Source organism: Theropithecus gelada, chromosome 7a (genome assembly GCF_003255815.1).
Source record: "Theropithecus gelada isolate Dixy chromosome 7a, Tgel_1.0, whole genome shotgun sequence".
In the NCBI taxonomy this organism is placed as follows: domain Eukaryota; kingdom Metazoa; phylum Chordata; class Mammalia; order Primates; family Cercopithecidae; genus Theropithecus; species Theropithecus gelada.
In genome coordinates this window covers 13,676,239-13,692,211 of record NC_037674.1, presented here as the reverse complement: position 1 = coordinate 13,692,211, position 15,973 = coordinate 13,676,239, and the positions used below count along the sequence as shown (strand labels likewise).

Below are 15,973 nucleotides of genomic sequence, written 5' to 3'. Positions count from 1 at the left end.
GGGAAGAAAAGCCTATGCTGTGGAGTCAATGTGTTTCAGACCTCGTGCCTCTATGTAATCCGATATTTTGACCTTTTGAAGCCCAAATCTCTTCCTTAGAAAAATGAGGAAGATAATACTTACAATGTTATTTGAGGATTAAAAGTAATCATGTATAAAATATATTATGTAACAAAAATAAAGACAAAAGAAACAATATTTCAACTGTGATTTTGTTAGACTTTTATTATGAATGTATTTTTTAAACCATCATTTCAGATCTCACTAAAACTGCAAATCTTAGAGCAGTCAAATTTAAAGAGACTGACTACAGTTTTCATACCATTGATGTTGATGTCTTTTTCTTTAAGGAGCATTATGTGCATGACACTTCTATTGAAAGCCAAGCTAGAACCCTAGTTTCAATTTCCCTGTTATAAAAGCTATTCTACTTACTTGTGGGTATTAACTTGATGTGAAGAATGTAAAGCGAATTCTGAAAAACCTGTAAATAAGCACATGAGACTACATTTCATAATTAATAGTAAAGATACAGTTACTCCTTGATTTTTCAAATAAACTATAATATAGTAATCCAACTTATTCTGGTGTTGAGATACACTATAATTTTTGATTACTGTCCTAATAACCTCTCCTTTAGATTATTCGCTATGTTTTGTTTATATTGTAAGTTAAGTAAAACCATGAAACTGACTTGAATATAAAAAAATCAGTAGTCTTGGGTTAAACATTTGCCACTTAAGGTCATTAGCTTAGCTGCGACATGTTATCAAACCAATAAATATAACATTATTAGGTAAGAGACTTTAAAAAAATCTGAATTAAGGATGAACAAATGTTATTAAGATGAACTATATGTGAACTTTCAGTTTAAAAATATACTTTTAAAGAACAGAATTATCAAAAGCTTCCATTTTTACTACTTTCTCCTCCAGTAATTATCTCTTATGTGATAATTTGATAAGCTCTAGGAGAATAAGAAAAAGTCCTTTTAGAATTCATGATAGGTTTAATCAGGTAATTCCAGGAGGGAAAAAAACCATTAAAATAAAATCTTATGATAATCATCTGGTATGTCCAATGACATGGGTATGATGTAACAAAAATGGTTACAAACTTATAATGTATTATTTACATTATATACTCAAAACTATCAAGCTAGTTAACTGTATCTGAGGAGACACATTATGACATAAGTTAAACAGTTTTTCATTGTTCATTAGAAAGAATGCAGTCAAGCTTTTAATGGAAATAATATACAAGTGAGGCACTTTTGAGGTCAGAAATAGAAAGCAAACGACACTACACACTGGAAATGTTCACAAAAATCTATGTGTATTTTTAATACAAAGACTTTTCAACTTGTTTATTCTTGAAAAATTTCAAAACTAACAACTGATGCAATTTAAGAAGCTTTCAGGAATAATGGCTAACATTTCAGTGTACCAAAGCATATGAACATCTTATAACCACCTGGCTGCTAGGCAAACAGTACCTAATACCTTAAAGCCTTTTTGTTTTTCTTTTGGTTTATGTAAATCACCTCAGGTTGTGTTTGTTTTAAAGAAATTCATTCTTTATGTCTGTCTCACTGCAAAAGACCTCATGGTGCTATTATCATGATTTATAGACTTTTTTAGTGCAACAATAGTGCCAGTTTCTAGTGCTTCCTCTTACACTTTAAAATGTGATCATGGAAGTCAAATCAAGAATGAGCATAACAATTAGTAAAGAATCCTTGCTTTTCAGGTAACTAAAGTTTTCTAAGTTTTATGCAGAAAAAATGTTACACTTGCTTAATGTACCTCTTAATGCACCTCTGGGCTACAATTAAAAACCCAATTTAACACATATTTCCAAGTGTAATCACAAAATCGAACATAAATTTCAACACAAGAAATATCCTTAAAATTCTTTACATTGACCATTTAGAGGAAAGCACATTTCCTGTCTCTAGAGACTTACATGCGTATTAAGAAACATTTCTGTGCCATTTAATCAAGGGGGCAAGGGAGAGGAAAAAGAAAAGAAAAAGCAAGACTTACCCAAGATACCAGATGGCACTACACACATGAATTGAAAGTGCATTTACATTACTTCAAAAGCTCATTTTAGGCACTGCTGAATAACCAATGAAAATATGTAGTTCAAGTTTTTCCCTTTAAATTCTAACCCCGCCCCATCACCATCTCAGAAACATACACACGGCTGGGGGCAGTGGCTCAAACCTGTAATCCCAGCATTTTGGGAGGCCGAGGCGGGTGGATCACCTAAGGTGAGGAGTTCGAGTCCAGCCTGGCCAACGTGGTGAAACCCCATCTCTAGTAAAAATATAAAAACTTAGCTGGGCATGGTGGTGGGCACCTGTAATCCCAGCTACTTGGGAGGCTGAGGCAGGAGAATTGCTTGAACCCAGGGGGCAGAGGTTGCAGTGAGCTGAGATTGCACCATTGCACTCCAGCCTGAGCAACAAAAGTGAAACTCCGTCTCAAAAAAACCAGAAAGAAACGTATACACACACTCTTTCTGAAGTTGTCATGATAAAATACAGGTGTGATTATGTTTTTCCATGTTTTGAGAATTATTTTTAAAAATTCTCCCTGACTGGCAGAAGGAGGAAAAAAATACCATTTTGGTAATGGCTTTTGAGAGTTAAAGCAACTGGTTCTATAAATGCCTCAATACATCCATTAAGTTTCATTGCCAGTCCCAAATATCAACCAATATTTTAAAACAGGATATGTAAGAAAAAAGTGCTTAAAATCTTTCAGCAAGCCAACAAGACACATTAGGAAAATAACCATTTTACAATTCATTTGAGATAGTTCTTATTCCTGGTTTCCCTGGTAGAGGTGGTCACCATATAAATAGCCCTTTAATGGTAGTAGTGATGAACCCTGTCGGATCCCTATTGCCATCTCATGTCTCTGGCCTGGAAATCATCCAGTAGGTGGTGCTGAAGCTCCACACGACATACTTCTTCAGAAATCAAATGCTGTCCCTTTTCAAGCCAGGAAAAATATCATTTAAGAATTATCAATTCTGAACAAAACAAGTTCATCGGACCAGTCTTGCTTGTCATACCATCTAGATGATTCCATTTTCAATCTATTACTGAAGCAGCTGTCTTGAGCCATCTGCTTATATCAGATAAAAACAAAGAAAAGTTTTAGAGGAAAAGCCAATTGGCAGTGCTGAATCTGTACAGAGAATGAGAAAATGTTCCTGAAGGTGCCTATACACATGTTTAAGAATCAGTGATTTAAACTACCCATTTGCTTTCACAAAGGAATTCTAATTTACTCAAACGAAAATTTCCACATAGGGATTCAGAGAACATTATATCATCAGTTAGTCTTGTAGACTGATTTAGAAACTGGGTATGTTAACTATAAAGATCCAAGGTAAAATAAAAACCATTTCATCACCATAGTTTTTAATGAAGAAACTTGTTTAAAATTGTAAAGGAAAAAATGGGAATGGGACGGCAAAATCTTAGCAGCAAAGTGGTTAAACAAATTGAAAATATTAATGCACAAACATTAAAATATTAAAGCATATATGTTGCATATAAAATACAGTACAGAACCAGGAGTTGCACTATACTGATTAGTGCTTAACAGAAGAAATGATTAAATTTGTTCCTCCCAGAAGTATATACACAGTTCATTTCCACAGCATTTTCCTATAGAGCCAGCAAGTTATTTTCTTCAGTAATTCACACCTTGATCAAACCTGAATTATAAACTTAGCACTTACAAATATGAAAATTCATTCACAAGGAAAAACAGTATTTCCATTTCACCAATAAAAATTTTGAAAGTTAACAGTCTATTCTAGGAAACCAAGCTTAGCTGAAAACTTCAGGGATGAAGATCATCTGTTGTAGCAGCATTCAAATATATAAACAGTAAAAATAAGACTTAAAACTGCTGCTACAGTGTCATGTTTTGGATTTAGTTCATCCAATTGATTTTTAGTACAAAACTAGAAATACCCTCTTCTTCATAACATCTATAGTTATCAATATATTTTTCTTCTTTTCAATGTGAAATAATACTTCAAGATGATCTATATACACAATGTTGTCAGTTCAAGCTGTCATATAAATATAAATGCTTTCTTAAAAAAAGTATTTTACAGACAGATAGTGTTATATACATTGTTCCGTTTGATCTGGGGCAAAAGAAAAAAGCTAACACAAGCTTAAGTGTGATATATAAAAAGAACGATACATAAATGACGTTTAAAAACCTGCATAGAAAATGAGCTTCAAATGGTAGTGTGATTTTAATTTTTATCACCTCTGAAACTTCAAGCCATTAAAAAAAAGGCACACTTCTCAACTTTATCCCTCTAAGGGAATGTTCTTAAAGAACCCTTTCCTTGGTTAGAGTTTTAATGTAACACTTAAGAAAACAACAACAAAAACAAAAACAGACAATTTGACTTCAAGGTACTTTAAGGTTTGTTGGAACATTTATCCAACTATTTTGTAAATTAAACATCCAGTAATATAATGCTCTGCAAAAGAAATACATTTATATGTACAAGATACTTCATTTACAATGTTGGATTAAATACTTTCCTGGGATAGTTTAGCACACATTTTAACATAAAATAATTTTGCTTTTGGCCAGTTTAAATAAAAATAAAATGTAACTGATAAAAAGTTATCATTGTTATGTAAATAATAAGCACTGAGGATTAAGCTAAAAAATTAGTAACACAGCTGAACATATTCTGGTTTAGCAGAATGATAAATGAAGATCTCAAGAGGAAGCTTTTACACTGACTATCCAGTCAAACTTTCTGCCTTGTAAAACATTTGTAAATGCAATATAATTTTTTGAAGGAGGAAACTCTGAAAGAAAACAACTTGCTGGTTGAATACCACAAAAACAACTAAAAAACTTCACTTTTTTTCTATGTTTGTTTACTCAGGCTTTTTATATAAAAATAAGTGTTACGTTCCCATCAAAACATTAGACAATTACATCTGTGCTTTAAAAAAAAAGTTGGTCACTCAAGGCTATTAGAGTATTTTTAAGGATTTTAGATTACCAGAATGTACAGATATAACTCAATATAAATTGTAGCCAAAGAGAAATAAGGATGAAAATATCAAATCATTCACATGGAATAAAAACATTATTAACTAGATGAGTTAAATATTCAAAATATATGGAATGTGACAGTAGATATACATATATATATATCTACTTCAGAACTAGGAAGGGGAAGAAAAGTTTAATATGTAATAATTCGTACCTTACATTTAGTTAAATATAAACATTTGTTATTTATACATAAAACTGCTTTCAAAAAACAACTAATAAATGATTTAGTTGCACTTGTTTTACTTCTTGTAATTGCCAAGTGTTAACTTTTCTTAAATTGAAATCAACTGTCCCCTAGTGCACTTTTATTTTTAGTTCATGTCCTAATAAATTCAAACCTTTAAAAGTCCCATCACCTAATGCATAAATATACAAAAATGCCAAAAAATTAATCCCTTTTAGTTGGATCATATTTTATGCTGACTTTTTATAGCCAAATAACCAGAAATGGTTTCCTTCTGCAAATACTCTACAACCTGTAACAAAATATGCCATGCACTCAAGGGAAAAGTTAGGCATGGCGTGAAACGCCAAGAACTGATGAGTTCTGCTTCCTCCATGTGTGGCCCCAGTGATACCAGGCAAGATTCCATATTGCTTGCCAAAAGCTTCCACAAATCCAAGTTAGCTAATTCCTGGAAACAAAGATTTTAAGCTCATTTTGGCACTGGACCATTTCATCCAGCAGCTTTATGTTTCCCACCACAGCAACCACATGCCTCACCACAGCGATGGCACATTCTCAAAGGGACGTAGCAGCACATACATGGTACAATGAAAGACAAAGCTACCAGGGCTAACCATCGCAAGCAGAACTTGTCGTCGCTAGTGTCACACGAACAGGGATCAGAAAAATCTCCCTCTGAGTCTGACATACAATGATACAACATGCTCTCTGCACAGAGCATGCAACTAACTTGATATATGCATCTTTTAATAGGGTCTGGAGCATCCTGACATTTTCCCCTGACATTTTCTTCATGATTAAACCTTTCCTGGCAGTATACGCAGCGAGAACGTTCACCGTCCTCTTTTCTTCGTTTTGACTTCTTAATTTTTAATGAGGAAGGCTGCGTCTTAAATACCACAGAGTCTTTAGGTGAACTTAACTTAGTCTCCTCCCCACAAGAGTACAGATAGTCTGATTTTTTACTGTCTGGTTTAGAAAACTGAATACTGGAATCAGCATCATCTCTTTCCAAGTCATTTTTCCACATGTCAGGATGTCTGTAGTCTGCATAGCGACGTATTAAGATATCTCGAGGGTTTATTCTGACAATCTCATCCTCATCTTGAAAGCTGACATGTCTGATTGATTTTAAAGGGACCTAAAAAAGAAACAGATAAAAACTGCAATGAGGGCTATGATGTTTAATTTTATGTGTCACCTTGGTGAGGCCACAGTGTCCAGATATTTGTTCAAATATTATTCTGGATGTTTCCATGATATGTTTTTGGGATGAGATCTACATTTCAATTGGTAGACTATGAGCAAAGCACAGTACCTTCTGTGATGTAGGTGGACCTCATGAAATCCACTGAAGGCTTTACTAGAACTAAGGCTGAGCTCCCCCTGAGCAAGAAGAAATTCTGCCAGCAGGGTGCCTCTGGACTCAGACTACAACTATTTCTTGGGTCTCCAGACAGCCTACCCTGCAGATTTTGGATCTGTACCTCTACTATTGCATGAGCCATTTCCTTAAAATAAAATCCGTCCGTCCATCCCTCTGTCAGTCCCTCCGTCCCTCCCTACCTCCATCCATCCCTCCGTCCGCCTGCCCGCCCATCTGTCTGTCCGTACGCCCGCCCGTCCGTCCGTCTGTCCGTCCGTCCATCCATCCATCCATCCATCTATCCTGTTGGTTCTACTCTGGAAAACCTTGACTAATACTGCTTTTAGTGTCAGTATTAGTCAAAGTGCGGTGTCACTCTAACAAATACCTAAAAATGTGGAAATGGTTTTGGAACTGGGTAATGGGTAGAGGTGGAAAGTATTTTGAGATGCATGTTAGAAAGAGCCTTGAAGAGACTGTTGCTTCTAAATATGGACTTTAAAGGTGATTCTGGTAAGATCTCAGACGGAAATGAAGAACATGTTTTGGACACTGGAAGGAAGGCAACCTGTGTTATAAAGCAGCAAATAACCTGGCTAAATTGTGTTCTTGTGTTTTTTGGAAAGTAGAACTTGTGAGTGATTAACCTAAATATTTAGCAGATATTTCTAAGCAAAGTGTTGAAGGTGTAGTCTAGTTTTTCCTTGCTGCTTATAGTAACATTCGAGAGGAGAGAGAGAAATTGAAAGAAGAAACTGTTAAGCAAAAAGGAAGAGAACATGAAGATTTGCTACGTTCTACATCTATCCATTTGCAATAAAATGAGAAAGCATGTTCAGAGAGAATATCTAGGGTGTGGTTGGACAATCATATGGTAAAACGAAATGCTGTCAATCTGGATTGAAGGGGACAGAGTCAGGACAAAATGAAGGAAGACTGTTGGACTTCTGGAATTCTACAGGACGGGCCAAGGGAGTAATGTGAAATATGACTATCTTTCAAGAAAAGGGAAGAATGAGCCTGAAGGCAGGCAGTTCCAGAGGGTGGGGTCAATTCCTCAGTGTCAGTGGGCCAGGCTGTAGCAGCCCAGAGCCCTGGGGGCAATGCTGACACCTATAGCTAAGAGGGTGGGGCTACCATTCCAGCGGGCCCAGACGGCAGAACATTAAAACAAAAAGGATTATTCTTAATCCTAAAATCTTTTTTTAAAAATCTTAAAATATTTTAAAAAGTTTAAAAATCTAATGGAATTATTGTAAAGTTTTGGAATTGCTTGGGACCCATGACATCTTTCTTCCATTCAACTTCTCACTTTTTGAATAGGAATGCCTATCCTGTACCTTTCCTATCATGATATTCTCTAACCTATCCTATCATAGTATTTGTACTATGAAATTACAAATTTCACAGGTTCATAGCTGAAGACGAATTTTGCCTCAAGATATATGTACCTCATCTTACCCAGACTTGATTGAAAGATGTTATTCGGATGAGATTTGGGACTTAAGAGTTGATACTGGAATGGGTTATGTCTTTGGGGCTGTTGGGATGAGGATGAATGTATTTTGCATGTGAGAAGGGCGTGAATCTGGGGACAAAGGACCAAATGTTATGGTCTGACTTATGTCCTCTTCAAATTCATATGTTGAGGCCCTAGCCTCCAGTAATGTGACTGTATTTGGAGATGGAGCCTTTTAAGAGGTGACTAAATTAAAATGTGGCCCTTAGGAGAGACTTTAATCCAATCTGACTGTTTTCTTTATGAAGAAATTTGGACACACAGAGAAAGACACCAGGGATGTATGTGCAGAGGAAAGACCATGTGAGGGCAAAGTGAAAAGGCAGCTACCTGCAAGCCAAGAAGAAAGTACTCAGAAGAAACCAAACCTACCAACAACTTTGATCTTGGACTTCTAAGAATTTTAAGAGAATAAATTTCTGTTGTTGAAGCTACCCAGTCTGTAGTATTTTGTTGTGGGAGTCCTAGCAAATTAATACAAAGACATACATGTTTATAGCTTTGGTACACAAAAAGTCTCTGAAAAATGACGTAAAATATCCCTACCTCCACAACCCTTCTGGGAAGGTTGGCTCTTTGAGGCCAAAGAACAAAATTAAGTCTTTTGACCCCTTCCATCATCCATAAATGCAGGCTTCTAACTAGACAAATTTGTATCTTTAGCTCCAGTTCCTGGACATAGTGACTAGTCTACTACAAGTAAGCATCTGACTCAGTTTGGGGTACACTTCCGTTCCCCAGATATATGGAATTAGGGTTAAAAAATTTTTAGGTCTGAGCTAAAGGTGGGATGACAGATACAGTTTATTAAATTAACAATATATAATTCCTTTTGGTTCTATCTGACGAAAAGCTCCAGCAAATTTTTAGACTCGAATGAGAAGTCTGGAAAGTTTTTAACTAATGGCATTTATAAGCACATATGCAGCAAATTTACACAATGAAAAACTTTTTAGTGCAATTCAACTATATGGAGAATTAGAAAGACTGGAAAACTTCACCTATACACTAATTAGTTAAATTCCAAATCAGAAGATAAACTAACATTACTTACCCTATTTTGGGACTTTAGGCTTCCACATTCCTTGGATATTTGCCGCTGTACATATTCCATACTTCTGCTCTGAATGTCCAAGCCTGGCTGCCCAAATGTTATCTAAAATACAAACAATTTCTACTTAAATGACACAAGAATTTTTTACTTTTAATGAAACTATGTACAGTGTATATTCCAAAATCTCATAACCTATTAGCAGTAAAGTTTTTCAAAAACGGTTTTGAGAATAAAATATAATTATTTCCCCCTACCTAAAACACAAACAAAAACTGTAGGTCTTTTCTTACACATTTAAACTTCAACAAGTAATGAATACATAGTCAAAAAAGTACAAACAACCCAAATACTCATCAACTAATGAATGGATAAACAAAATGTAGTAAATCCATAGAGTGGAATATTATTCAACCACAAAAAGAAATAAAGTAGTTACACATATCACAATAATGGTTGCCAGGGGCTGGGAATAGGGAAGGAGTGGCAATGACTGATAATCAGTGTGGGTTTTTTGGGAAGTGATAAGGAATTTGATACTGCTGATGGCTGCATAAGCTTGTGAATGTAATAAAAACCACCAAATTATATACTTTTTTAAAGGATGATTTTGTGGTAGGTGAATTACATAGCAATGAAAAAATAGGAATCTTTAGTGTCCTGATACATTTACAAGTGTTTTGAATTGCAAAGCCCATTTCAGACCTAAATTACAGCTAAAATGTATGAATAATTTTTAAAATTTTATGGTGAAAAATTCCAATATACATAAAAGGAGAGAATCGCCACGGGTCTATTATCTAGCTTCAGTTATCATCAACATTTTGGCAATCTTGTTTACTTCTTATTTTTCCAGATAATTTTGATCCAACTCCTACTGTTATATACTTAATAAAAACTATAACCCTGAAAATAAATAGTAATACATGCAGATAGCAAAATTTTCAAATAGTATAAAAGCACATGAAGTAAAAATCTTCCTTCCATCTTAGACCTTTCAGTCCCAGTTTTAAAAGCTAACTATCATAAAAAAATTTTTTTTAGTGTATTCTTCTAAAAATTTTTACACACACACACACCCACACACACACCTTTAAAATAGGACCCTTTGTACTGTGCCCTTGGTTTCTGCATTTAATGATACAATATGGAGGCCATTCTATGTTTATAAGTAGAATATGTAAGAATTTAGAAATTAACAAGAGGAAATAACTATGGATTAAATGGTCTGGGAAGGCATGAAAGGAAATGTGACTTGAAGGAAACACAGAATAAGCTAGGTATTTGGTCAAGTGAAAAACAGAAGAACATGACACAAAAGGAAGCAGAGAGAACAATTTTCTTTCCTGGTACAATACAATGACCTCAACTAGTATATTAAATATGTATTTCTAAGAACTATTTTAAAGAGTAAAAATGTCCATTTTCTCACCACTGTCTCAGAAAAAAAGTCATACACACCACTTAAACAATACACACTTTGAAAACTACCTGAGTCAATAGGGTATCTGAATATTAGCTCTCTCACACAATCTCTAAGTGAAAAGACAAATAAACGGACAATATTGACCTTTTCACACTTACTAAAAACAGATGTGATAAGTTACACCCCAATTAATTTCTGCTTTTTAATATCCTCAAAATTTGGTACTTTTGCTATAATCTTCAGGAAAATTTATCAGCTGAAAAAGTCGTAAGAGATGCTTCTTCAAAGCTGGTCACAATTAAATTTTAAAAGGATTCCATTTATAATAAAACAATAAAAATGGTACAAAGAAATAACACTATAAAATATGTATTATCCTTTCACAAAGAAAATGCAAAGTTTTATGTAAAGATACAGAAAAAGAGCTAAACAGAGGGATATATCATATTCATGAATAAGATGATAAATTATCCCCTAAACTAATATACACATTCAGAGCAATTCAAATATAAACCACAAAAGGATTCGTCACCAGATTTGACAAGTTGGTTCTAATTTTTTTAAAAGGGTAAACAGCCAAATCTGGGAAAAAAAAAAAAAAAAAAATCCAAGAGGAATAACAAAGTTAGGCACTTTCTCTACAAATATTAAGTTATTATAGAGCTACAGCATTTCTAGAGTAAAGATGACAATGTGGTACTAATTTCGATTAGAGACATCAGAAATACTCAAACATACATAGCAATCTGACGTGACGGATATGGTACTGCGTATCAGTGCAGAGAAAGGCTCCAATAAACAGTGAGGGGACAATTAGTAACCTATGTGGAAAAATAAAATTTGATCCCTACCATAGAAATCAATTTAAAGTGGATTAAAGACAAAACTTTAGAACTTTTAGATTAGGAAGAAAATCTTTAAGATAAGGATAGGGAGGGGTCTGTAAAAATAAAAAAAGATATCATAAATTCAACTGCATTAAAATTTATAATGTCTGTTCACCAAAACACCACAAAGAGTGAAAAATAATCACAAACTAGGAGATACTAGCCGCAAATAAAACTCAGAAAGATCTGAATCCAGAATATACAGACAAGTGACACAGAACATTTGATTACCTAGCAAAAGGCCATATGAGAGCATGCAGTTAAAATCCATTTGTAAAGGAACAATCAGAGTTATTTCCAAAGTCTTTCAAATACTCAATACATATTCCCTGTACGCACAGTACATACACATCAATCCTAAAGTCCAATTAGTCCCAGAACCTTCTGTAGCACATCAATGTCAAAAATCCAATGCTAAATACTCTAAAGAAACTCATGCACATGAATAGTTGCGGACAAGAAAGTTTGTACTAGCAGTATGCCTGTAACAACAAAAACCTGAAAACAACTGAAATATCCAATTGGGAGAATAAAAAGAAACAAGTTTTAGAACTATCAAGGAAAGCATGAGAATGTCAGACATATTCAATTCCAGGAAATAGTTACCTCTAGGATGAAAGCAAAGGTATAGATTGGGGGTGTTCCTGTTTTGTTTGGTGGTTTCTCAAGTATTCAGTGAATATATTCCTTTTTATGTATTAAACACATCATAAATCTCTGACATATGCTGTCATATTTGTCTACAGTGAAATGAACCCAGTAATGTGAAAGTAAAAGAAACTGAGTTAAAGAACTATATAATGGCTTCCAGGCCTTTAAGACTTTGAAACAATGTATCTATCCATCCAAAAGATTTTTTTTTTCTTTTTTTTTTTTTTGAGACGAGGTCTCACTCTATCACCCAGATTGAGTGCAATGGCGTGCGTGGCTCACTGCAGCCTGGACCTCCCTGGCTCAAGCAATTCTCCTGCTTTAGACTCCTGAGTAGCTGAGACTACAGGTGTGTACCACCATGCCTGGCTAATTTATATATATATATACATAAATTTATATGTTAGAGATGGAGTCTTGCTATGTTGCCCAGGTGGTCTCAAATGCCTAGTCTCAAGTGATCCTCCTACCTCAACCTCCCATTGTGCTGGGATTGCAAGGGTGAGCAACCATGCCTGGCCTCAAAAGATTTACTAGCTCTTCAAAGCATTAAAAAACGAGTCAAAGACAAACACTAGCAATGCCTATTGAAGCTTTACTAAGGGAACCTAAGCTAATGCAGTTGATAATTCTTTATGGGTCCCATCTCTGCAGACCTAGTGAGCATATGCACTACCGGCCTTTTGTTTTGAACTGCCTTTTCAAGGACATCTGTACAGTGAAACCCTTGAAAGCCATAGTGTTTCCCCTTTGGAAACAGGCTTGTTTAGTGTCCAGTATAACAAAGACAGTATCTCCTTCCTCAGCAAGTAAGGCAGGCTATTGAACTGCATTAAAAGTCATTATAAAAGACTTGGCTTCCCTAAGTTCAGGGTTCCAAAGCTGGGATGCAAACCCACCGAGCGGACAACGTATTTCTGAGCATCATTCCCATGGGATTTGGAGGAGCAAGGGAAACCAACACAAACATGAAGCTCATGATACTACTGTAGTGTGAAGAATAACAAAGTCCTTTGTCTCTGACCCAGCAGCCATGTCTTCTAGCAGCATTCATAAAACTAGTAAGTTAACTTGCTAGCTTACTCTTTATAGTTCAGCAAGGCAACTGTCTAGTCCTTTTGGCAAGGTTGTTCCTCTGTTGTAGAAAAGGACCCATCAATTTACCCCAGTTGAATGTTATTAAACATTCAAAGGACATAGTTATTTTGTTGAGCATTTACACTCACCAAGCTAGCTTTCAGTGATGATCTCATAAAGACCTATTTTAGGTAGAGAATGTGTTAATCACGCTACTACAAGTAACTACAGTCCTCAGGACAGTTGAAATCAAATTTTATGTTCTGATTTTCACCTATCATTTTCTTAAACTCAATTACTTGAATCTCTGAAAATGACTTTAGTCCTAGTATCCTATGAAAATAAGGTGTCTGGTCTGCAAGCTGAGGGCCAGATTCTGTACTATGGAAAACTCATCCTGTGAGGCCTTCTGGGTCACATACAAATGGACAACTGCTACACTATCCTAACAGCACTGTGCTGAATGGTACTGTGTTTTATTCCTATTAAGAAACTTCTACAATATTTCTTTACTATACATATAGCTATAGTCTACTGCAGTTTTAAAAGAGAAAACCATTCCATTATAATTCCTATTAAATTGAGAAGTTTACCAATTATAACATCAGCAAATGTGTAAACATCTACTTATGCAAATTCATATAATATAACCCTTGTTTCTCTAAGTCACATCAATCTTGGAGATAAGAAAAAGTATCAATTACAAGTATTACTGTTCTATTTATTTGACGTTTTTCCTAAGTGCTTTATATATAAAATATTAATTATTTAATATTCATAACAACTCTAGGAGGTAGATACTGATATTATACCAATTTACAGATGAGGCTACTAAGGCACAAAGAACGTAAGTAACTTGTCCAAGGCCACACAGTCAGTAAGTAAAGAAGCTGGAATTCAGACCCCAACAGAATAGGCTCTAGAGGCCATGTCATAATCCCAAAGCTAAAAGCTGTCTGCCAAATGTTGTCCACGTCTCTCTCTGTAGTTATTTAGCACTTTTTGTGCTTTCTACCTGATAACTACATTATTCAACCACCCCATCATAACCGCCATTACTATTTTGGGAGAAGAGTTCAGATCTTTTTCCCCATTAATCAAAAGAACACCTTTAAATTTATAGTTCTTTCAGTCAAAGAAGGTAGGCCAAATAAATTCCCTGGGCCTGGGATGAGGAATACTGGTATATCATAACGTCCCTGTGTTCCATTCACCGTGTTTTCTTTCCCTGCTCAACTGTATGAATCACTGACTTAGTTCAGGATATGCATACTTTACCTCTCTCCTACGTTGAGATGAGTTTTTCTGCCCACTCAATATGTGGGAATATATTTTGTATTAAAAACTGTTAAAATGAGTATCTCCAGATTCAACTGTCTCAAAGGATGCCTGGACGTTTATAAGCAAATATGACTCCTGGTGGGTTCATTTTAATATCCCAAAATCTCTAGCGAAAACATGCAGATTGCTTTTAGCCTTTATTCTTGCAATTATTTTGCTCAAGGTAAAACTGGCTTGCAATTTTTTCCTTAATTTTTCTTTAATTTTTTATAAAATTTCATAATAAATTTGGACAACATACATAAACTACAGATAATTTTTAATCACTAAAATTAGGTAGTTGGCCAGTTTGTTGTGAGGATTAAGAGTTACATAAGTAAAGCACTTAAAACAGTATCTAGCACATAGTAGTTACCAGCTATGATAAAAATTAATAATAACGTTCAGTGAAAAATAAAGCTACAGGGAGCCTGGGAGACTTACCTGGAGACTTTTACAATCCATGTCTACCTTGAATAATTCAAACTGTATTTGCTATGGTATGAGAGTTGCTGGAAGAAAAGGTCCTAGATGATCTAGAAGTTGCTTTGTTCTCTCTCTACCCACTTTTAAGACTTTAGGACAAGAATAGTACGGCCCACAATGCTGAATTTATCAAGTTTGAATTTCATTAACTTTCTGTCTCCATAGCAAATCTGTAACTCTATCTAAACTTCACTTGCACCTCTCTCTTCTCATGCAATTCTCCTGTCTTTACAGTCTCTGTTGCACCTTTCTCTATCAATTTCTCTCTGTCCTGAATCTTAATTTCTCCACTTTCTTCATCTTATGACCATATTCATTTCTTGACCCTGCACCCCTCGAACTCCATCTATTTGTTAAGGAAGGCTTTTGCAGTCAAGCTTCTAGAGAAGTGGCTAGCAAACATCATCTTTGTTTCCTCTCCAGTCATGCACACCTCTTAATCCCACTGAAAATGTGGTACAGTTATCAATTACCTTTATAGAAATGAATTTGAATTTTATTGGGGCATTTTTGCTGTAAAATATTAACTAACTACTCCATCATTTCCTTTCCTTACTCCATCACTGTCCTCCCCAGGATTCTGAGACACCCTTTTCTGGTTCGCCTAATGTGACTGCTCTTTCTTAACTCACTGACTCAATATTTAGTGATTCCCTACTATTAATAGTTTAAAATAGAACATAGTCTACCAAAGTAATTCTAACTGTCCCCATAGTTTCAATTTTCTTTCTCTGATAATGATTTCCAAAATTTATCTCCAGTCTTTAACTCTCCCTGAGCTTCAAACAACATTTAAAGAGCTACTGGCTGAAAATTCCTAAATCTGTTCAAAGGCATGAAGTCACAGACTCCAGGAGCTCTATACACCCAAAACAAAATACAT

The 15,973-nt window shown here is 35.0% G+C and overlaps 1 protein-coding gene across 1 annotated transcript in view; it reads right to left on the bottom strand.

Annotated features, from left to right (window-relative positions):
- Window positions 1-995: 995 nt before the first annotated feature.
- Window positions 996-15,973, bottom strand: part of SPRED1 (sprouty related EVH1 domain containing 1) — a 103,246-nt gene continuing 88,268 nt past the window's right edge. Inside the window, exons 6-7 of the mRNA XM_025390575.1 lie at window positions 9,247-9,348; window positions 996-6,448 (exon numbers count right to left, since the gene is read on the bottom strand). Coding sequence (XP_025246360.1) covers window positions 5,798-6,448; window positions 9,247-9,348 — 753 coding nt within the window. The 3' untranslated portion in view covers window positions 996-5,797. The remainder of the gene's footprint in view (window positions 6,449-9,246; window positions 9,349-15,973) is intronic.